This window comes from Pagrus major, chromosome 15 (assembly GCF_040436345.1).
Source record: "Pagrus major chromosome 15, Pma_NU_1.0".
NCBI classification, from domain to species: Eukaryota; Metazoa; Chordata; class Actinopteri; order Spariformes; family Sparidae; genus Pagrus; species Pagrus major.
The window spans coordinates 26,053,635-26,078,541 of record NC_133229.1 but is presented as its reverse complement, the minus strand read 5'-3'; the positions used below and the strand labels follow the sequence as shown (position 1 = coordinate 26,078,541).

The 24,907-nt window shown below is 42.7% G+C and overlaps 1 protein-coding gene across 2 annotated transcripts in view; it reads right to left on the bottom strand.

Annotated features, from left to right (window-relative positions):
• wdpcp (WD repeat containing planar cell polarity effector) overlaps positions 1-24,907 on the bottom strand; it is a 78,280-nt gene that overhangs the window by 15,498 nt on the left and 37,875 nt on the right. For both annotated transcript variants that reach the window (XM_073481536.1, XM_073481537.1), the window contains exons 9-14: positions 23,418-23,554; positions 20,227-20,418; positions 12,596-13,199; positions 8,160-8,348; positions 7,580-7,703; positions 5,673-5,736 (exon numbers count right to left, since the gene is read on the bottom strand). In XM_073481536.1, the coding sequence (XP_073337637.1) occupies positions 5,673-5,736; positions 7,580-7,703; positions 8,160-8,348; positions 12,596-13,199; positions 20,227-20,418; positions 23,418-23,554 (1,310 nt within the window). The remainder of the gene's footprint in view (positions 1-5,672; positions 5,737-7,579; positions 7,704-8,159; positions 8,349-12,595; positions 13,200-20,226; positions 20,419-23,417; positions 23,555-24,907) is intronic.

Here is a 24,907-nt window from a genome sequence, read left to right as displayed (position 1 = left end):
TAAACGAATGAAATGAGAGAGGGAGAGACACAAACTGAGAACTAAGAGAGAGAGAGAGGGAGAGGAGTATCAGCCCGACTAAGAAGGGATAACAATAATACTGCATATAAAACCATCAGATATTACACCTCTTATTCCCCGACGCTCAAACGCGACACTAATCTTATTTATATAAGAGCTTTAGGGGTTGCAGCGCCTGATAAAGAGGGGCGTTTTAGTGGGCCAGTTTTGGGGAGTAGAGCGGAGGGGAGGGGGGGGTAGGTGGTGGACACTAAGAGCCCGATATTGACTGATATTTGGGTTACCTCCAAATAAATGAGGGATTAGGTTAACTGGCACACAGCAGCGCTTACAACACATTAATAGACGGGCTTATGTCTGCATGTTTGCAGTCTGTGGGTTACTGTCAAACAGGATCGATGGGGAGAACATATGTGAGCATTCAGCATGGATTTGTACTTTCTTTAAGGCATTATCACTGAGTGATAGAGGCTCAAACTGCAGCACACTGACTTAAAGTTTGACCTTTGGGATCTATGACCGCCATGTGTAGATGTGATTGTTGAGAATTTGTTCACCTTTTTTAGGGAAAATTCTTGTATACTTCTGTAAAGTTTTAGGATTATTTGTGACTTTTCCTGTCAACATCTCACAGAGGATGGGAAACAACTTGTTGCATTTGTTGTAGAGAGCTTATAAGAATAGTGTTGACAGTAACAGCAACATATTCCAGTCTTCCTTAAATATCAGCTCCTGCCATCGAACATAAGATTTACACTCTGACAGACTTGTTTGTTCCTCAGTCTCAGAGTTTTGCTTGTCATCAGGCCTCAATGTTCCTGTGTAGAAATAGCACCGATGGCTAAAGAGATTGACTACATCGATTACACTACAGCCACTTATTCATAATGTCTGATGTGATATACAGTATGTTGTAGACTTGGTTTTGTTGTCTGGTTAAATGTTTTGTATGTTTGGTTGAATGCTTTTTTTGTTATTCATGAGAAATGCTGTGTCTGGGAACACAAGTCAAATTTCAGAAGGAGTTTTTGACACTAAATCTAATCAAATAGGTCTAATTCTGCCTAGAGATTTATTATTAGAGATTTATTCTATATCTGAAATAACTCCCTAATTGCAAAGTTTTATAATATTTTGTTGATTATCACTCAAACTCATGCCACAGTATGTTTTTTCCAAAATGTTATTTCTCTCTTTATGCTGATATCAGCATCAGAAGGCGGGTGGAGAGAGAAGTCTTTGCTCCTTGATTCAGAGGGACGGACATCAAATCCTGATGAACACTTTTGAAGTTTTCAGGATTCAATGCAACCCCTGGAAATATCTCAGGCAAATGTCGCATCATCTGTATTTAGCCAGAACAATTAGTCCAGGAAAATCAAAGCAGATATGACATTTTGGTAATAAAGTGTTTCAAGGGGGAGTTTCTCTTTGCTAAAATCAAACAGTTGAATCAAAAAATGACTAGAAAACGGGCACAGAAATGCAAAATTGAAAATACATATTCATTTAACATTTAACGATTAACATAATCCCTGGACATTTGCTGAACCTACACTTGTTTTCTGACACACCTGTTATCCAGGAGCCTTGTGTTTGACTAACACTTCTATCAGATATGTGTGAAGGACTTAACGTTTTAATAAGGCTAATTGCTCATCTGAGCGACAACAATGAGACGTGCGATACCTCCTCCTCCTCCTCCTCCAGCGCCGCTAGGCCCGGCGTCAGATAGGGGAGGTAGATAGGGAGTGAACCCAACAGACACAGCTTGCCTTACTACTAGCGTATCTAACAAGAAACAGTACAAGCTCTCATTGGGGAACAAAAGAGCCGGCATCAGATTCGGCTATCACACAATTTGATTTAATTAACGAGCTACATCAAGAGCCAAAGACCCACGAAGAAGAAGAAGAAGAAAAAGAAAAAAGGGCAGGGAGGTGGAGAAAAAAAAACTTGTCGTCTGCTTGACTTGGCTGACGAATGACCTAATTGGTTACATTATCAACTCATTATCAAAGGCTAATTAGGGAGCTACAGAGCAGCGCCAATTATGAAGAAAAAAAAAAAAATGCAAACGACTCAGTAACCCCCTACAACTACCTCTACATACACCCCCGCAACCTCCACCTCCGCCTTCGCCAAAACACCCCCCTACCACCAATTCCTCCTCCCCCTCAATTTAGCCCGACACTAAAGTGTTTCATTCTAACAAAAGGTTGGAAAAAAAGGCTTGGAGGGCCTCTATTGTTAGCTAGGAAACAATGGGGCTTGAAGGGGTGGGGGTCTGGTGATAAAGGGTGGGGGTATATCATGCTGGGTATTTCCAGGAGAGGCGAGTCGTGCATGTTATCTATGTATGTGTGTTTAAACGAGAGCATTTTAATCAGGTCGATGGTGCGTTATTGAGTTCTGTGGGCAAGTTTGGAAGTTAAAAAGAGTTCGGTGAAGCTGGGGGTTGCCCTCATTAACCCCCTCCACCTCAACTCAATCGGCCAACCAGCAGGTTAAAGTAACAACACAACCTAATTAAAGCGAAGGGCAGAGCGAGAGGTGAAATGTCAACGTCCTCTTTCTCTCTGTCGCTCTCCACAGATGATGAGCTGCTGCTCTCTTGGTCGCTGAGGCAAAAAAAGTACTTGAAATTGCTCGTTGTAAATGGCCATTTATGGATAACTTTAGTCATTATCTTCTCACCCCCATGCAGATGGTTTTGAAGTCCATAAAACATTTCCAGAACATCACAGCAACACAGTGTCGCAGCATTCTCCAAAACAAATGAAATAGATGGGAACATGAAAAGGCTCCATACAGCTCGTCCGGCGTAATCCAAGTCTCCAGAAGCCCCGATATCCCAAATCGATTTGAAAAGACGTTATTTACACCATTTGAAAGGCAAAATCTTCACTTCAGCTAAGCGCACAATCAATTTGGGTTCCCTGGGCTTCAGGATGGAGCAATTTTGCTCAATGCAATGCTGCTGCACATCAAAACGTCACCCTACTTTCCAACCACTTGAGGTGAGTAGATAATGACTGAAAGTATCCTTTAACTATCTTACAGTTCATAAAAACATCTTTTTACTTGTATTTTATTATGTTTTGTATTTTAAAATCTCCCACTTGCAGTGACTAACTTTATAACATAATACATTTGAGGCGCGTCGGGTTACGGTTTCCTCAAATATCCATTGTTTTCTTTTACGATGAATAATTCAGAAAAGAGCAGAACAAATGTTTCATGACTAATGCCCATGAAGTTTTAGGAAGTGTTAATAATTTAAATAAAGATTTTGACCATGTAGTGTACGTACAGTACTGTATATGAATGTATGAACAATACAGCAGGGAAAATTTGACCAAACACTGAGGGCATAACATGTATTTTATTTATTAAAAAGATAAATATAACAAAGCTTGTGTACTTTCTGTTAAAAACAGCATCTAATTCATTCATTTCTGGAGGAGTAACTAAGAGCAAATAACAACACCAGGTACCGGTGATTCGATAATGCAAAAAAATAGAAATTCAGAAAGAAATTTTTTACAACACTACTGTAACTGGAACATTTTTGGACCAATCTGTTGACAGCTCAGGCTTGTTTGACCCAGACTGAATCGTCCTGATGTGGTTGACTCCACCCACAAAAGTCAGTTCAAACCCAACGCAGAAATATTATTCGCAAATACGATTCCATCCACCTTTTCCTTTGTGCTCATCTTCTGTTTCTCCAAAGTGACAGAACAAGACCTTCTCTCCTTCCTCTCTCACCCTTTCCTCTTTTTTCTTGCCTCGGTCATATAGCTTTCCATCTACACCCTCCCCCCTCCTCACCTCTCTGTCCCCCCTCTCCCTTCCTTTGCGCTCTTTCAAGGTCCACAGGCTCGACTCCACCTTTTCAATTCGGCTTCCCAGCAGCACTACTTAGTGGGGAGGTAATTGGAACCAGTGCTATCAGTGTGATTGAGGGAGCAAGAGTAGTGTGTGTGTGTGTGTGCGTGTGTGTGTGTGTGTGTGTATGGGGGTCTGTATTAATGTCTAGGGTGTTGGTGAAGCATGGAGCAAAGGGGGCCCCATGAAAAAGGGGGTCAAACACATAGAAGAGCATTTCAGCGTGGAGTGGAAGAAAGAGCGAGTTAGAGGGAAGATGAGGGGAGAGGAGAAGGCCGAGCTGAGGCCATGGAGGTTGTGAAAAGATAGGGGCCCATACTGAGATCACACCTGCTCTCTGACACACACACACACACACACACACACACACACACACACACACACACACACACACACACACACACACACACACACACACACACACACACACACACACACACACACACGTATGGGGTCCAGGTCAAGTGAAACAAGATTACAACAGTGAATGAACAATTAAAATAGGCTGTATAGCCTTATTCCTGTATACATTTCCTGCAGGTTTCTTCACTGTCACTCTCTCCACTAATGCAAAAAATGCCCACTAACTATTGTTTGATAGAAGTACAGTTTCGGTCTGTTCTACTTGTTTTATTGCCTTTATCCTCATTATAACCACATTAAGGATGGTAATTCATCAAAAATCTAATTTTGTTAATATCTTGAAAGTACCAACAGTCATCCCTACAATACTGTTATCGAGGTATTTGGTCAAATATATGGTGAGATTTGATTTTGCCACACAGCTGTAGTATCGATTAAGTGCTGAAGGTATTGCTATACTATTTTGAGGCCATATCACCCAGCCAATCAGAGGATTTTTGATGTTTGTGGGTTGAAATGCCTGACAGGAGGTCTCGCACAAAAAATAAATGGAAACTGGCTGTACTCCGTCTCTCGCTACGCATTTCAATTGAAAATAAAGTGAATAGAACTTTGTAAACTCTATGTTCTATGTGTTTTTATAACTCTTACTTATATTTTTCATGAAATTAATGCCACCTGGTCCCGAATAAGCAGTCTAAAATGGATGAATGGATTAAGCAGTTAAAAGTCATGAATTATTTGAAGTTAATTTAAGCTTAATAGCTACTGTAGCTGCAGCGGTGACAGTACTGGACGCACAAGGATGCCCGGGACATGTCACCAGTACTTTTTGAAATTATAAATTTTGTCCCCAAGAGCATAAATAGTTAGAAATGTGCTAAAGAATAGCTTGCACCAAGAAATGTTAACTAACAACTGAGATTAAATTGAATTTTAAAGCACCATTATGCAATTTCTTTCTGCCACAATTATCTACCCCCCATACGATCCACTCATTTCAACATTTTGTTAGTTTAGTTTTTTATTACTACCATTACTGTCGACAGCAGGGAAGAGACAAGACTTCTCAAAGCCTTCTAAGGCCTTTTCTGATGAAACTGCATTCACTGTTTTTCAAGACTTTTCATGACCTACAAATACATTTGGTGTTATATCTGATGATGGTCGCAAGAATTAAAAGTCATGTTTTTGTAATTTGAGAACATTTTGAGTGGCACTTTTTTCTTTCATTATATAAGCTGTTTATTTGGGCTCTCAAAATTATACATCCCCAGATGGAGTGACTTAAAAAGATCCCATACAGATGCATTTCTACCAAAATGCCCGCAACCTTTTTGTCAAAGTGTCATGTTTTTTGAAGACAGCAACTTTAATGAAATTTTCTTCCCACTCACCATGAATAAATCTCTGTCTTCTAAATCTACAGCGAGGAGGAAGGCCTTTTCAAAGCGCTGGTGTCTGCAGAGAGAAGTGGAGTCAGTTAAAGAGCAACATCCTGATAAAAAACAAAAACAATCATCAAACTTAAAACACATACTTTGGTTGAAAATGGATAGATGGATAGGTCAGCGGTACACATTTCTTTCTTCCTTTAGTCTGCACACAAACACACACCTCCATCCACACAAACCTCTGCATACAAAACTGTCAATAATTGAACTGAGAGTAGCGGGTCCTCTTCCTATTATCCAGAATTAAAGCTGGGAGAGAGAGCGCTGTATCTCCCGGTACAAAACACCTCAACTTTCCCTGTCTAGAGCCAACATGAAACAAACAAACACACGCAGAGAGAGGAGGTGTGGGGGGCTTCCTTCATTTGATGTCGATGGAGAGAAAAAGAATGCAGGTAGGTGATAAGAGAGGAGAGGAGGAGGGATGCCAAACAACGCTCCAGCTCTGCTACACAGGAGCAGAAAGAAAGAGAGAGAGGAAGCGGGAGGTAATTGCAGGATGGAGAGCAGTAAGCAGCAGTGTGTGGGAACAACAGGGTCTATTTCAGTCAAACAGGCATTTCAAAAGGCTCTCATGGCAGAAGGGAAAATGAAACAACAGTCTAAACAGGTGCACGTGAGGTGCTTTGCCTTATGAATGACTCAAAGCTGCATCAGTGCGTGTGCGAGGATGTTCAAAAGCTATTTTCTTTTTAGAATTTTCAAAATAGCAATAGTGAGCGATAAATAGGCAGCATTAAATTGTATCTTCAATGGATGTCATTTTCTGAAAGATGTTTTTGGACAGTATTTCTTCCTCTGATTTTACACCGTGTGCTGATCAAATAAATAAAATGTTCTGCTAATGTTTTAAAAATAGTGATTTATATTTAATTACAGGTCTGTAGCCTGATGGAGGAACGTACTGCTTATGTATGTATTTAAATGCATTTATTAAGAGTTTTCTAAATATAGCTGACTTTGACCTTTGACCCCACCTGAGGACAATGTTACAGTGGTAACTTGTAACATGTGATTGAATAACAAAATAAATGTAATTGAAATCTGCCTTAGTTACTGTGAAAAATGACAATAACTAATCAAGATGTTGGTGATTATTAAAGGGTTACACCTGAAGCATTTTGCTAAAGCTGATATGCAAAATCAAAATAGTTTTCTGTAGTTCTGAAAACCTTTTTGACGTGCAGGAGTGCCTTTGTTTTTCATATTATTGCTACTTAATAGTTGCTAAAACGGCAATATTTATTTTTTCAGATTATTTTGTTTTCCTAAGCCACCTTCTGTTTGCGTTAATACATTGTTTAGACCACATTAATTGCGCTGAAAATCATATAATAGTGTACTTCAAACAGACTAGACTAAAATTTCTACCTTTAAGAGCATTTTTAATGTATTGTTGATCTGCTACGTTGTACTGTTTTCCTCAGCCACTATACATTGTGTGTAAGTGGGCGTGTTTTGGAGGAGGCGTGGTTCGGACTCTGCAGCTGCTTTACTTCCTCTGTTGTTAAGAAATGGGCAAATTTTGTGGGAGGTGTGATTTGTAGAGTCTGCAAGCTGTCTCAACATCTAGACAGGCTCCATTCACTGGGCAGAATACGGTCAAATTTTGAGTGATGTTTTAGTCAGCTTTGTTGCCCAGTGAAAAAGATTTGTTGGAGAAGTAATCAAAAAGTAATCAACATGTCATAAGTTACATTACTTTGATGAAGTAATAACAATAGTTCACTATTACAGGGGTAAATAGTAACTAACCTATTGCATTTCAAAATAACCTGTGAAGTCTGTAGAGTTATGCAAAAGAAGATCAAATAAGGACCATGGCAACAGGACAGAGTGGGTGATGTTACCTGAGGAGGTGGTGAAAAAAGCGGCGGGCATACTTGCTGATTGGCTCCCTGTACTCAAGTATCACCATATCAGAGAGAGGGGCAGGTGGGGCATAAAACACACCCAGTGCTGCTTCTAGTTGGGCTACAGACAGAACAGAAACACACACACACGATAAAATAAATAACAATAGCATTCATGAGGTTTTAGTAGATGTGTGTTCACATCAAAGCACAAAAAATGTTTTTATTACTGAAGATAATGAAGCTGGTTAAATCCTTTGCTGCTCCGCAATTCTCAGAGACAGAGCACATCCAGACTTCACAAAGTGCTGATTAACAGCAAAATAAAACAGAAACTGAAATGTAAATAAGAATCAAAGCAGAATAAACCAAACATTCAGGCTAATATGGCTCATGAATGTTAAAGACTGCTAAGCTAACATCCCAACTTCCAGAAAGCTAAAAAACAAAACAGCCATTCTCTGGATTTGACTTCTCCAATGAGATTATTTCTAAATTTACAGAAATATCGGTGAAATAAAAGAAATTATTATCTAAGAAAAAAAAGTCAAATGTAATGTCTGTCCCAGTGACCCACCCTCTCTCTCTGCATTCAGCTCCAGCCTCAGCAGGTGGTTGGTGACCGAACTCAGGCCTCGGTAGCACTCGTCTCCCATGACGCTCCAGTCCATGGCCTCCAGGATGCCGAGCGCCTCTCTGACCTGCCCGCAACGCAGCCGCTGCTGCAGCAGCTCGCCTGGACCCATCTGGCCCCCAGTCAGAGCCCCTGTCACATGGAGACAGAGTTTGGTTTTCATTTATTATTTGATGAAATAAAGTAGAGCGAGGATTAAAAAATGTCAAAATAAAGAGTTAAATGCAGGATCCCACTGATTATTGTACCTTTTACACTGCATTGTTTGATGAAATGTGCATATTCAAATAAATGAAACAATGTTTTTTTGTAGACCAAAATCAATTTACAGCAGAACCAGACAAATTCAGACATGTCTACCATCAACAAAAAGAACGCAATGCATGAAATTTGTATGTATAAAAATGTGTGACGTATTATGTATTATGGCTGTATTATGAGATTAAAATGTATATCCAACACTGTCAACAAATATGTAAAAAAACATTTCAGGTTTTGTCCATCCACAGTAGAAGTGTGTTTTTTTATTTATTTTCATTTTATCTTATTTGATTATATTTTACACTTTTAGTATGAGTTGATATATCAACAACAATATTAAATTCATGCATTTTTGGTTTAATATTTGATGTATATTTATACATTTACAGCACTGCATTGAGATGTTAAAGCATTCTCCTATTTACTGGCCTCATTGTGCAAAATATGTACAACAAAATAATCTAATTTTCCCCCAGCTTTAATACAGTAGGAGGACATAATCGTCCTTGCTGCCTAGGATGATGCAGAATATCATGGAGCACTGACTTTAGCTGAGTGAGTGTCCATCAGATCTGTCTAAACTCTGAAGCAGCATTTGTTTGATTAAACTGGCACTGACTTGTCAATCAATTAGCTGGGAAGCCTGTATAATCTGTGGTGTAAACTCTGTGTGCATTAATACAAAATAAAATGAAGGTTCTCTCACCATCATCACCATCATCAAGTATATCTTAAAATACTGAGAGTACAGTATGTTCACTTACGTTCAGATCATTTCTCTACATTTTATTCAAACATATTCTGTGTGTGTGTGAATGTGTTCGTGTGTTAGATCTTCACCTGAGATCTGAGATGTCTGTTGAAGATGAGAGGAATGGCCAGAGGTGACTGATTATGCCTTTGTTTGTGTGTGTGTGAGAGTACAACTCTTTGAATAATGGAAGGGCAGCGTTTTGTACCCTTCCCGTTAGTAGCGGTGTCTCATTCTGTGTATGAAAGGGCAAAGAGGCATGTGTGGTTTTTTGTGCACTACTTGAGTACATATACGGGAAGGTCAGGTGTTGAATGCCAGGGGTGATTATTGCCTATTGTTAGTGGATCACGATGGTGCCACGGTCAAAATAATCACTGGTTTATTTTGGGAAAGGCTGACTGGAGAAGTGGAGCTAAAGCACCAAACAAGTATGATAACGAGTGTGTCCAAAGTGTGTGCCATACAAAATGCTGACATTAGCTAACCCACAGTTCTGGACAGTGTGGGTGATCACTGACAGCAGCACTGTCAGTGGGCCAGGCTGCAAGCGGGCAAAGTCACCACTGACTCCTGTTTAATTAATTGAAGAAGTTGTGTGTGTGTGTGTGTGTGTGTGTGTTCGTCAGTGTGTGTGTGTGGGGTGGTGTACAGGCAATTAAAATGACAAGCTGGCAATTAGCAAGCCCCCAAATCCCCTAAAGAGTGGGCTAATGTGGCTAATACATCAGCTGAGCGTGCTGCAGTTTGTGTGTGTCTATGTTCTTGTGTTTGTGTGTGTGACTGTGTGCGTAGGGGTCCTTGAGCTGGGCGTTAACGTCAGCTCTGAGCTAACTCTGAGCAGAGACAATGGATCATTGTGGCGGCAAGGACAAGTCTCCCACACCTGTATACGCTAACGTATTTGACCAGCGTCTGCGTAATCAGACACAAAACAACAGCGAGTGTGAGCAGGAACAAACAGCAACAGAGAATTAGTTCTCATAACAAGGAGACAAAACTACTGACAGAGTATTTAAGTCTTCTAAAATATTAAATAATTTGCCTTTAAAACTGTTATATTGCAATCAGTCTCCTTTGAAAATAAATAATTGTAATAATTTCTAATAGCTGCTAAACTAGTCGATAAAAAAAAGGTCGATTTAAGCTCAAATTGTTGCCTTGGATAGAATCGACTTCATAAAAGAACTTTATGAATGAGGTCCGCCTCCAAATTAGTCAGCACCAGCTTGTGCAGTGGGGGAGAGAACCCACTTTTTTGTTGCCTCGTTGCCTGCCGAGTAAATATTTTCTGCTTTAATTTGTAACCAAATGAACACCAATAAGGATACATCAGCTTGGGCTGTCAATCTCTTTCTTTTTAGTATGTAACAGTTACGTAATTCCTCTTAAATCATCAACAATATTTCATAAACTCCCATCCCGACCACAAGAAAAAGGCAATTTTCTTTGCGTGTTGTGCAGCACATTCCCTGGTCTGCCCTTCCACAGCCTATACCGGTGCAGGCCCAGCCGCGGCCAACGTGTGCCCAGATGAGATAACTCGGTGCAGGCAGGAGGGTGGGGGTGGGGGGGCACCGGGGAGGGCTGCCTCCTATGGAAAAAAGAGAACTTGGAGCTTGGCCAAGTCTTTCTTCCTCGCCGCCTCCCGACTCACTCCTTCTGTCATGTAGCGGGCCTTATGAAACAAGTCAATACAGAGAAGGAGCGCAAGCAAACAAACAAATGAGTTGGAGTGTGTGTCTGTGTGTGTGTGTGAGAGTGTGTGTGTGTGTGTGTAGAAGCACAGAAATAGAAGAATACACACACGTGTGTGTGTGGGGGGAAGAATTATCATGGAGAAAAGACGTGCAGTGACTTTCTTCATCAAAACCTTGGCAGACGATCAGAGGAGAGGAAGCTATTGTTGGAAGACACCCTCCCCTTTCCCTGTGCACACAGGCAAACGCAGTTGAATACACACAGTCACACACACGCACACACCCTCAAACACACACAAACTCAACTGCACACAATCTTCTACCTTCCTCCATCCACCCCCACACTCTTGCTTTCAAACTTCAGCAGAGAGCTGCGTGCCACTGTCACATCTTCTTTCCAAAGTCACAATTAAAGACGCCGAATGTGTGTACGTGAGTTTGTGTGCGAGTGTGTTCGAGGGTGAGGTGGCTGCTTCGGAAAAAATTTTGATTGGCAAACTTTATCTGGGGGCCCTGAGGGACTGCGCAGTCACTGTAAACGATTTATCGGAAAAATGCATCCCAGAATGCACCTGGGGGGCTCTTGCCCCAGGGCGATTATTGAATGACCTCTGAGAGCGTGACTCCTGCTAACCTTCCCGCCCGTCAACAAATTAACTTCCCTCAGCAGTGGAGAGGTCGAGCCGTTCAGCAGCCGTATTTACACAGTGGGGTTCAGATACAGTGTCAGATCCAAAACAGAGGCTGAGTCTCTGAAGGGAGGAGGGCACCTTCATCAGGAAGAGATGCCGACGATGCAGCCTGTCCCTGGATGTAGTGTTCATTAAAGTGTCGTTAAGGGCGAGTTGATGCGTTGTCGAAAGGTTCATACATTTCCAGCTTACAGCGGTCTACAGACTTGTGTGTGAAAAAGAGATTTTGTTTAAAGAACTGCAAATGTTTGCTCAACATATTTAACTTCTAGCGCTTTATGCATAAATCCCTGTAGGCGACCCACAGGGCAGGGCATTAATCAATGTGTCGATTAAAGGGTAACTCCACCAATTTTCCACATTAAAGTGTGTTAACAGGTCTTGATGAGTACGACTACATATGTGGATAAAGTAGTATGATGCCTTTTTTTGTCTCCAAGGGAAGCGGCATGTAATCTGAGAAATTGCCTCCAGTTATGTCACTTAGTGGTTAAGTTGTATTGTGGGTAATGTAGGCAGCAGGTTTTGAAAAGGAAGAAGAATGAGTGGAATAAAAAGGCTTTATCGATTTGATCACTACTTTTAAAACTGTCCATAAGGAGTCCAACAGTGTTGTAAGAGTGAAATGTACACCAGAGGACTGCTTTTCAAAACCTGGTGCCTACATTACCCAGAATGCAAATGATTCAGGATTTTGTTCACCATTTTCTGACATTTTATAGACTAAACAATCAAAAACTAATCAAAAATTAACATTAATCAATGAAGTTTACTTGGAGCCCTAATGTTAAGTTTTGTTTGATCTGATGAAGGTATAATATCATAACCTTGCAAATAAATGTATTTTTGCAAATAAGACAGTGTGCAGGAGTTTGCTTGCAACCTCTGCTCATCCCTCACCTACAAAACCTGTCTTATGAAAAAGATGTGTGAAGTTTTGTGACATTTTTCTGTTTTGAACCTAATTTTACCCACCTAGTCTGAATCTTAAGGCTGCCAGTGGTCCTCCGTGAAAGGCCAACATCAGGATATCAGTCCCCTCTGGGCCACCCTCCAGGCTCGTCCCCCACCACAGTCCCTCCAGGCCTCCACTGCAGCGCAGGTGCTGAGCTAGTCGTAGCGTAGCAGCTGAAGCTATCTCTTCTGCTACTAGTGCCATGCTAACAGGTGCCAAGCCCACATCAAAGCACATCAGCTCCCCCTGCCCTCCCCCAACCATGACCAAGGCCCCAGCAGGGTGCCAGGCGAGGAGCGTTGGAGTCACAGGACAGGAGGCCAGGAGAGAGACCCCTCGTCGCTGGTCATACAGGACCAGAGAGGAGTCACTTAGTCCCAGGAGAAGTGTGGCCTCATAGGGGTGACGTGAGCAGGAGACAGGATGTGATGGCAGCGGGATACGAGTAACGGACAGGCGGTGCAGGCGCTCTCGGGCACATTCGTACACACAGGTGTCAGCCCAGGACCCCTCTCTTGATCCTTGGGGTCCGTCAGGTAGCTCTACTGTTAGCAGCTGGTACGGCTGGAGCAGGCTGAAGCGACAGTCCAGGGGATTGCCTTCTGTCCGGACAGATCTGAGGACCTTTCAGAGGGAAAAAACGCAAACAAGCAAGTGATTCAGAGACTGATGTAAACTTTCAATTGAGAGTTTGTCCATTACAAGTCTAGCAAGCAAGTCAAGATGAAGACTTTTGACATTACAGGATCTGTGTGATGTTTTATATGTTCTATACTTCTGTATGTTTCCGTCTTTGGTCCTGGAGTGATCAAATTTCCCTACTGATACTTGAGGGGTAAGAGTCACTAAACAGTGTATAAGCAGCACAACTAGAACAGATTGCACTATTTAGTTGTTTTTTAAACATGTTCTCATTAGGAAATTGAAGAAACTGACTGGTAACACAACAGTTATTGAACTAAACTGTTTTTGAGTAGCATGAGGTAGAGTGCATGTGAGAGAAAGACAGACAGAGAAATGAGTCATACCATGGCAGCAGCGCCAAACCCCCTGGAGATGGAAGAAATGGAGCCTTCCACATTGCTCATAAACACACGGCTGTCAATCAAGACACCTAATGATAAGAGCTCCATTTTAACTCAAGGTCAACAACATCTTCTCCCTGAGCATGCCACGGCTTGGCACCCAGCACCCGGCGATAAACAACCCCCTCTGTTTACCTGTGTGAGGAGCCAAGAGCTCAACACTAGACATGGCGAATGACAAGAAACGAGCCCTTTTCAATATTAAGAGGATGATACATGAAGAAAGCTCTGAATTATTTGACCGATGGTCACATATCCAGAATTTGTATTATTCTTTCCTGAACCACAACCAGTTGGTGGGAGTGGGCACAATGGCCCCGCTAAGCAAGCAAGCATTGACACCGACGGAGATAGGCCGTGTCACGGGTGGTACTGTCGATAAAACACCCACAAGGAACCAGGAACAGTAGGTGGATGACAGGAGACAACAGCCTGTACTAAACGGCAGCCCAACAGTTCCACAGTCGCTAACAGAGCTTTTTAGGAGGGATTTCACCTTACCAAAGCCTCTATCAGAGCCCTGCATTGACCGTGGCAGCTTTGGCTAAATGAGCCCATTTCTTTTCGCCGTGCAGACAGAAAGAGGGATCTGCTGCCTGCCTGCCTTCCTTTCCTTTCACAAAGCTGCCCGGCCCAGTTTTTTGGCAGGGATTGCCAAAAAGGGACTTAGAGGGAGGAAGAGAGGAGTTTTTTTGCCTGCCCATGGTCTACAGCAGGAGAGAAGCAGATGACTGTCCTCCTGAAAGCTTTTTTTTCCTCTCCATAATCCCCCAGAGCTAGCTCCTGCTGCTCCCCAGGGGGTGGGTGCTGTGTGTGCCTGTGTGTGTTTATTTGCGGCAGCAGGCGTGAGGGGCTCAATTCATGTAAGGGGTGGGGATCCTTGGAATGGTGCGGTTCTCTGGATAGCTACATTTCGGCAGGGACAAAGTGACAAATGCATTAAATAAACTTGCACACAAACACATTGCAGGAGAGGGTCCGGCGAATCCTTCCCTAAGAGTGCTGTCACAGGAATCACAAGACCTACTTCAATTCCACCAACCCTGACCCCCCAACCACATCTCATCCTCTCAGCTTTTCATCCCATGCCCGGCTTGCTAGTGCCCGCTGCCCGCTGCGCCAGCATGCCACCGTGGCACCATCCGGGATGAGGGGCAGCTGATTCAGCTCTGCCTCCCCTGATAGGTGACCCTCCAAGGAAAGGAGAAGGGGGACAGTGTCAGCTACTCCTCAGAGGCAACAAGTAAATACTGCGTGGACTGGTTCAACCAGCAACAACCAAAAATTCAAAGAGTTCAAGACGAATTTATGTTTGTTTTTTTATTTATACATGATACTGGAATATCTAACTTTGGGATGAAACCTTAAAAAATAGCAAAAGCAAGGGGAAAATTTTACACGACATTGTGGGCATAACATTTTAGATTTGTATGAAAAGATAAAATATAACATATAAGTTGCGTCTAAATTAATTTACTTTTTACTATAGTCAGAGAAGAGGGAGGAGGCAGGCCTATGCGGGCACTGCAGCGGTGTGTGTTAACTCGCTGTCAGAGAGAAGAACGCACAGCTGGTAACTGTATGGATACTGCAGAGAATGAGTATTGAAACTGTTTCAAATATTGAGAATCTATATTTATCAATATTTCACTAGTGCAAACACTAGTAGAGACTATATTAGTTCAGGCGTTGCCTCATTACATTGGTTTCCATGACGTTTTATGGCTAAATTAAAGATACTTTCAATCAGATTTTGATATCAACATCTAAACTCTAGTAAAATAATTTGTGTCCTGACTTTTCCAAGCGCCTTGAGCTCAACTGGACCTGGACTTTAAATGTCCAGTTGGAGACCTTTTTGAATGTTTTTTGTGTCTGTAAGTGCAATATATAAAAAGGAAGTAATCAAAACACAGAAAACACATCACAAAAACTGCATATTCTCATACACATACACTACAGTCGGAACAGCAGCATTTTGACTCTGGGTCATTGTTTTTTTACGTCCAATGCCGACTGAGCAAAAAGCAAGCAAAAGGCCCACAATGCAACACAGCTGGTTACGAGATTAGAGCGTGGTACTCAAGATTTACATGGTTGTGAGATTTGAATCTTTCAGAACATAAACTCTGAAACTGCAAACGCTCATGCCACTGTAGGCATTATAAGCGATGAACATTAGGAACATCAAATCTGAAGATAGATCAGTCCCATGTTTAGTTTGCTGTGTGATGTTTTGGGTGCTTCACTATAAACCCAAAAACTGTGCTGTTAAACACCAGCAGGGAATGAGAGGGTGAGTAGAGAGGACAGTTTTCAGGGCATTGATCTTACAATACTGACTGAGGCTGTTCAGAACATCTCCAACTCTTTTATTACTTTAAAACCTCTGTTTTAGAGACTGTTGCAGGAATAAAGTCTAAAAAATACATTCTGGAGCAGCCAGTCTTCAAAAGAAAATGTGGAAAACGGACTTCTGAAATACAGCATGCATGTGTCCTTTTAATACATTCATAACGGCAAAGACTTGTTTGCCTGTGAACATACTGTTGGTTCTGAGAGCACAAAATAGAAAAATGATGAATAAGGTCAAGAGAAGGGAGTGAGCAAGTGAGTGAAAGGATGTGCAAGAGAGACTGAAAGAGAGGGAGACAGACAGACAGAAAGAAATATGCACAAAAGATGATGAGAAAGAGTGGGAATGGAGGTGAGTAAAGAGAGGAAGGAGGGGTGGAGACTTGGAGAGAAAGATGCAAAGAGAGCAGAGACAGAGAGAGAGGGAGACAGACACAGAGAGAGAGAGAGGCCTCAAGTAAGTAGCTTTCTCCTGGTTATTGGTTTCAGTGACTGGTCAAAACTATTCTTCTCCATTCTTCTTGTCTCTCTCTCACCAGCACCTTTTTTTCCCCTCCGTGGCGTGAAAGATAAAGCGGACGGGCCCAACTGTGTGGCTGGCCCTTGTTCACAGCAGTGGCCTTTTGAAGCCAATTTTCCAGCTCACGGAGCAGAGAAAGACAGGGAGAGACGGGTGGAGAGAGAGAGAGAGACGGAGGGACTCGGAGGAGAGTCGAGGGATGAAGGGATGCGGGGTGTGGAGGGGGGGGTTGTGGTGGCACTGGGAAGTTTTAGGTGTGTGAATTAGGGTTAGTGTTGAGGTACTGATGTGAGAAAATGCACAGGCACAGCAGGATTACTAACCACAATATTCCTCACACCTTAACTGTCATAATTGGTAGCACTGAACATAATTGTAGCACGGAGGGAACATTATTCACCAGACCTGAAACTGTAGCAGCAGTGTTTCCTCTGTGATTTTTACAAAGCACTGGAGCTTGGGGGTAATTCTGCACTTTGGATTCCACACCCGACCCTTTCATGGTCCAAATTATGATTGGAGTGCATTGCTGGAAATGTTCTTTCTACTGTACATGCTTTAATTCTGCAGCTTTTTATGTTTTAGAGGCAAAATGAACCATTTTACACTGTTAATTTAAACTCTAATACATTCACAATCATAGCATTCTAGCAGTTGGGGAGGAGATGACTTTTTTTAAATGCAACTATATATTCTTTCTATAGAAATTATTTCATTTAAGGATGTCTTTCATGGACAATCTGTTTAGTTTTCCTCTTGTTTTGCCTCACAGCACAGTGCTAAAGTCAAAAATAATTAAAAGACAACAGAAATCACACACGTGCAGATCAAACAACGGCAGAGAAACTGTTTGGTGACAGATAACAGGATAGTCATGCGCTTAAAAGACAAAAAAAAAGTATGTTCGTAAACATAAACACACATACAACTAAAAAAAGCATAAAACATTCATCTGGTGTTTTCTTTTCATTAAGATTATTAAATTCCAGGAAAAGGTTTGTGTGTGTATGTGTTGTTTTTGGGGGGTGGGGGGGTTAAAGGAGGGAAGCATGAAGGAAGGATAATTAAAAATGTTAACTGGCTGCATAAAAACGAACTATGTATGTGTTTTTCTCTCCTTCCCACCCTCCACCCCCCTGCGTGCCGTGGCTCCACTTATCAGCATGAGGAGAAGGGAAAGGGGGGGGGGCATACGAATTAAGACCACATAGGGAAAGAAATCAGACTTTTTTAAATGCCGAGAGACTGGCTAGAAAATTGGCTTAGTGCGGCAGATAGCGAACTGAACAAAAGGAACATATATATGAGCTTGAAGTGATTGAAGTAGCTGGCGTCTCCCGATGTGTGCCCGGCGTTTGATTCCCGCCACGGCTCTTACATAAACTGCTCGCTTAATTTCACACCGTGCATCTGAAAAATGACAACAAACGCTTTCATTAGAGCGCGATGCCGCAGCCCCACGAAGAGACTTTAATGTTCTTGAAGCGTGGAGGAAGGAAGGAGGAGAAGGAGGAGAAGGAGGACTGGGGGGGTTGGAGGAGACAGAGAGAATAAACTAGGTGAAGGAGTGTGATAAATGTGAAGAGCGTTCCAAAAACAAGAAGCGGAAAAAGCGGCGAACAACATCTGCTCTGCTTATTTCAATATTCAAGTGCCCCCCCTAGCTCACATCCCTCCCTCATTCTCTCCTGCGTGAATTTGTTTTCCTCGCATGCAATTGGTAACGCTCATCTTTCCTCCCTCTCTCCCTTCTCTCTCTGCTGTGGTGAATATTTTGCATACGCTTACCGAGGTACACGGTATGAGGAGTTGAGTTAAGCCCGGTTCGGTAATTTGGGATCTTTCATCTGCTTTCGGCACAAGGCCAATCCAACGTTGACACAGAATCGGGTCACGGGTTGGGTTTTGCCAGAGGCCATAAGGATGTGTGTCTAAGCATATGTGTGTGTGTGTGAGTGTGTGAGGATGTGTAGGCGTTCTCCTTCACGCTGTACCACAGCTTAGCTCTCCTGCTTATTTCATATGGTGATGCACGGAGGTGCAACACAGAGGTGCCACCCTTGAGGTGACTAACGCACCATCCCCAATCCCATCCACGACAACACAGGTCTCCACTCAAAACAGCAGCTTTGGTGCCTCTTTCACTATGTGTCCTCACTCTGTGTGTGTGCCTGACAGCATGTGTGTGAAAGTACCTGAGAGTGTGTAAAAATATATAAAAATCAAAACAGCAGGAGTTATGATTTGTGAGTTTAAGGCTTCAATGACACTGAAAGGTATTAAAAAAGCCTTTAAAGTTGAGCATTTTTGTGACGGCTACTCAAGTTACTCACAATTTAACACTTTGCTCTGTCTCATTTCTTTACTTGTTTTGTTTTGTCTTCAATTGTTACAATTATTTGTCAGATTTAGCCTAGCTTGTTCACTCTAAAGTCTTGTGAAACGTGCTTGTTATGAGAGCTGATGTCGAAAGCTTGATTTAATCTGAACGAGCCAGTGAGCAGGATCTTCATCATCACATTATCTGCTACTTGAGATGGCAGAAAGTGCAATAAGCAGGTGAACTCTTTCGTGTGAAAGCAATGAGTTAAGGGTCACATAAATGGCGTTATAAGTGAAGTCAGGACATTTCATTGATCCACAGTTAACTCTACATTCATCCATCCATCCATCTGCTGTTCTTAACTTGTCCGGGTCTGTGTTGCTGTGGCAGCAGGCTGAGCAGCCGTGTCCTGATCCTGGGAAATCTTAAGGTGTTTACAGGCCAGGTGGGTATGTCAGCCTCACAACATGTTCTGGATCTGTCCTAGGGTCTCATTCCAGCTAGAATTGCCTTAATTATGTCCGTGAGAGTTTAAGAAGCATCCTGACCCCATCATTTGAATGTGAAGAAGCAATGGTTCTTGTCTGAAGCTCCTACTACTTTGAATACAGAGATTGAAACATGAGAGTTTTAATTTTCAGCCTCAGCTTCCTCAGCACTACTACAGTCTGGTGCAACACACACATCACTGCTAATGTAGCATCAGTTCACCTGATTATTTCACGCTCCATCTTACAATCACTTGTGAAGAATACTTGCTCCCAAGCAAAGGGAAAGGTAAAGGCTAATTTAAACTTAACGTTAACAGATACGGACGGAGCCTTCTGTCTCTACTCTAGCCAACAGTTCAAGTGAGACGCGACCACAGGAAGGAAGAAGTTTTAAAATTGGCAGAATTGTTTGAGGAGATTTTATGGGAGTTTGTGAGAAGTTTAAAACATCTGTATGATGTCTCTTTACCCGGGCACAGAGACAAACATTAACTACAGAACAGCTGGGAGGAGACTGGACGGGAATTGAATGTGAGTTGGACGATGACGAAGGAAAGGTGGAGGTCTTTGTGAGACCGATTCTATTGCTTAACATCCATCCCAAAGTGAAGGACGTGTGGAAATATGAGGGCAGTGACAGGGAAAGGGAATATAAATGAGCCTTACAGTGTTGGTCTGGCCCCATGAGTTCATTAAGTTTTCTGGAAATTTCAAGAGCACACTGTTTGCACTCTACAACTCCACTCTTTATTTTAAATGCAAAATTTACTGGTGCATACAGCACTTTCTTTGAAAGTCAATAATGACTTAATTTGCCTTTAAAAACAGCCACAAAACCAACTGATTTGTAGGTGTGTGTGTGTGTGTGTTTGTGTACCTTGAGGCCTTCAGCAGGTGAGCAGCTGAGTAGGACCAGGTTGTTCCTGTGTGCGTCTGTGGGAGTCCAGGGCCACAGCTCGTCACTGGGCTCGTCCAGGTTCCACCAGCAGACCGCCACGTCCTGAAGACGGTTGAGACCAACGCGTCTGTGAAGCCTGCGCCCCCGCCCACTCACGTCCACACTCAACACCTGGACATAAAAACACATAACAAAAAAAAAAAAAGGAGTGTGTACTCTCAATGGGCAGAAGAGAGAAAAATCAACACTGGCAGATACACACGAAGAGTCAAAACGAATCCTCAGAAGAAGGGGAAGTTATCAAAGTTTATTAATGACTCACCCATTTGGATTCACCTACCTGAGGTCTCTGAAACTTCCACATCTGTAGCCCCAAACATCACTCTCTTGTCCTTCCCCCATTCTGTTTTTGTTGATGTCTAAGGTTGTTTTTTATCCTCCATTATTAATGTGTACGTGTGTGTGTGTGTTTTGTTCTGTCGGGCTTGTTGTTTTAGTGATGTGCATATTTTTTGGAAGGTCCGCCACGCTCTACGGGCCACAACAAAGAGACGCACAGTAATGAGCTCTCGTGGTGCTTGGGGCGAAGGGGGGGTGGGCACGCACACTCACTAAGAAACACACACACACGCATACATGAATGCATGCATGTATGCACACAAATACACATGTACATACAAGTAGAGGCACTGATGTAAAAAGTCTATCAACACACACTTTTATCAACACACAACGTGCAGACGCGCACTCACACACACACACACACACACACACCATTAAACAAACAGTGCTCTATCCAGAAGCACTTATAAAGCAGGTGAAATTGCAGGTCTTACACTGTGACCCCGCCTTTCATGTACACCACAGCTCATTCCTTCTTCACACACACACAACGACCAACACACACACACACACACACACACACACACGGCGAGTCCTATAATCATACAGGCCTTTCATACGCTCTATATAACCAGTCACACTCACAATAAACCAGCTACCAGCATCGACGGCTAAGATGCACACATTAGGAAACAGACACACACATACACACACACAAACATACACACGCGTGTCCATGACCTCTGTCACAGTGCAGAGGAATTGTTGATGTTGTAAAATCGGGACTACAAAAAATATTCTCCTCAGTACAAAAAAAATGCGTAAAAGCACAGAAACATGCAGAAATTAGTGAATCGACAAGCTGTACTGTATGAGTAGAGCAGATTTAAGGTTCAGTGGTCCATGTCTGCCCCGCTTGCCCCCTTGGGGGGGGGGGGGGGGTATTTGCTTTGGACACAAAAATACAGAGGCAAATTAAAATGATGGAAGTACATCTGATGATAAAGGGAACAAAGAGTTGCCCCAAACAGCTGAACGGGAGATCACTGACAGATTAGAAATGGAAAAGAAGAAAAAAAAAAAAATCAGAAAATCACTGGGGTTAATAACACACTCTATCTCTACCCCCCTGCATGCCCCCTCCATCCCTCCATCCCTCCATCCCTACCCATCTCTTCCCTCTTCTAGTCGTTTCTTTCTGCTGGCGTTTGCTGGTCAGCAATAATCAAAAACCACTTTCTGTGGGCCGGATTAGTTTAGCCCGCCACCCCCCCCTCAATGCCCCCCCACTCTCCCTTCTCCAGCTTAGCCCACTGGACCAGGGCGATGTGTATGTGGCTGTGCATGTGTGTGTTTGTTGTGGGGGATGGGTAGTTGGGCGTGCGTGTGTACACGTGTGTATGTTGCAGGTTGCATGCACTTGCACTGACAGAGGTGTGGGGTGTACAATATGGTGGTGGTGGTGGTGGTGTGGGAGTGTCTTATCAGGTCTCTGCTTCTGGAGACAGACGCACGGCAGGAACGATTGCTTTTATACACACCAACATGCACGCGCACACACACCCACACACACCTTAACAAAAGGGCCTGGCAGTAATGTGATAATGCCAGGGTTAGCGGTTAGCCAGCTAGTGAAGGAGGACACAGTGTAGTTTTGTTTTGGGAGCAGGAAGAAACGGGACGGCACATAATCAGACCTGTTACTAACACCTCCAGAAACACCTCCAGATCTGACTGCCTTCAATACTCACCTTTATGAGAGATTAATAGACAATAACAGGAAAGATGTAGAGTTGGAGGTGACCTACGCACTTTTAAACTCACACACTGAGCACCTGTTGTGCACAAAGATACAAAAGGCTCTTCATTTACAAGTCGTATCAAGCCAAATGCACAACATATTTGGGTATTAAATTCACATGGAAATTAGGGTTGGGCATCACTGAAGGCCAACAATCATCAACTACTGGACCTGTACCATAGTAACACTGTGATTTAAAAGGTGCCCTCTAGCAAGCACAGAAGACTAGCGTATCTCCTCAGAGTTGCTGTAAGGCAGGGTTTTGTGACATGTGGGAGAGAAAATGAAAAGTTTGTTGCTGCTCAATGCACTAATGTGACATCTCCATGTCCCATTTATCATTTTCTTATCAAACAAGCCCACGTCAGGGCCCGTCTGATCTCTCTAGCCCAGAGACAATCCGGCTCCAGAGTATAACCCAAGAGCAGCCGGTCAGGAGGGACTGCACAGCCGAAGACGTCATCATGTTTACCGGGGGACTACAGGTCACAATCCCTTGTATTAGCACTGCCACTAAGCACCAGAGGAGAAGCTGAAAATGTGATGAGACTGTTCTCTTGGCGAGGTGAAACAGTTGAAGGTTGCCATCAGAGCGACAGTGGGAAACAGAGTTGACTACAGTGTTGTGGTAATGAGCAACTCTCTTTTCACTGGGTTTCATAAGATTTAATACGTTTAGATGTTATAGATGTTTTAATTTAAAGCAACCATATATGACTTGTTATACCAGAAGTTTTTCATGATGGCAATCCTTGTACACTTACATTTTCTGTTTCCAGGTTTCCTTTGATCTCACCCGATAAATATGAAATTGATACTGAATTGATACTTGAAATGTTGGCCATCAGGTAGGATGAAGACAGGAGTTGGATATGGATATGGGATGACAAGTTAACACCTTTCTTTTTTTGACGCTTCTTTCTCTTGCTCTCCTCCTTTTGACTCTGACACTTTCTACTTTCTCTCTCACAAACACCAACACATTACTCAATTACTCCTCACACTCCATCAATGCGTTCAACTGTACCTTGATTTCAGAGGGCGAGAGTTTGTCTGTTCGCCTGCCAGTCTCTGGGGAGCCCTGGTTCTTTTGGTTGAGGTAGACTGCAGCCACTTGGCTCTGCTCCAGGAAGGACAGCAGAATCAGCCTGTCGCTCAGCACCGCTGGGAATGACATCACCACACTGGTCACTGAATGTCATAATGCCGAACAAACAACATCAGCCTATTTGTAGAGGTGACACTCGCCGTCTCCCTACACAGGCATAAATCAAAAAATATCAACGCACCTCTCCACTCAACAATTCAATTTCATTCTGATAGTTTTCTAAATGTTCTCCTCTGTGTTTTCACTTCATTACACTGCAGTACCATTAATAATTATCCCTCTTACACTGCAAAGTTTAGTTTAGATTAGTTTGGATTGGGAGGACAGAAGTTTCAGTCTTTCTCAGTCTGCCTCATTCTCTCTTCTTTCCCTCTCCTCTCCCTCACTACTTCTTTACTACTCTTTCCCCTTCACCTAATTCTCCCCTCTCCTCTCCACTGCCTCCTATACTCTTTGTATCTCTTTCATCCCCTGTTCTCTTCTCTCTTCCCCTGTCAGTGTACTGCAGGCTCTAAGGCCTTTTTGTGGTAGAACACACTTGATCCTGTTCAACTCTTCAGGAGCTGCATGGAAACGCTGATTAGCAATTAAGCCCCCCTCTCCTTCAAATTAATCTGTTTATGAAACCAATTAAATGGAAAGCAGGGGGGGTTGTTACACATGTCTCTCAGATATCCTGCTTTGAGTTGAACGAGTAAGGCTGCACCCCGAGATTTAGAAATCTAACCGCCAATTAACCGTGGCATGCGTGTATTTATATTTATAAACGTGCCGGTATTGGTATGATTACACTTCAAATCATCCTGTTGTGTGAAAATTTTCAAATTAATATGCAAATAGTCACGAGGGAAATGAACACATTGCTTGAAAATACAGAAAAACTCACCATCTTAAATCAGGTCAATTGAGTCAGTCTGTCCCAATGTTGAAGTTGGATTATGAAGCATTTGTAATGAAAACTGGTTCAAGGCTTAAACCATTACAAAATACAGCCATTAATGATGCCTTGGCTTTCCGCAACAACATTTAATGCAATAGTAAGCGTCTTTGTAATAGATTATAGACAAATCAAGTTAAATGCAGTTTAGTATTGATCTCTATGGGTGTCTATAAACGGGATTAGGTTTAATCCCATTCATTCCCAAATGAAGGAGGGGATATGAAACCAGGCTGTGGCCCAATCTGGGACCAGGTGGTTGATTTGGCATTAAGCGGCCAGACCTTCATGACCCAGCCGGACAACCCCCCCTTCTCACACACACACAGAAAAAAAAACACACACACACGTACACACGTACACACGTACACACACACACACACACACACACACACACACACGCCTACATACATACATACACACATGCAAGCCTACAGCCATGCTTTATGCATTCTACACACACATGCATGGA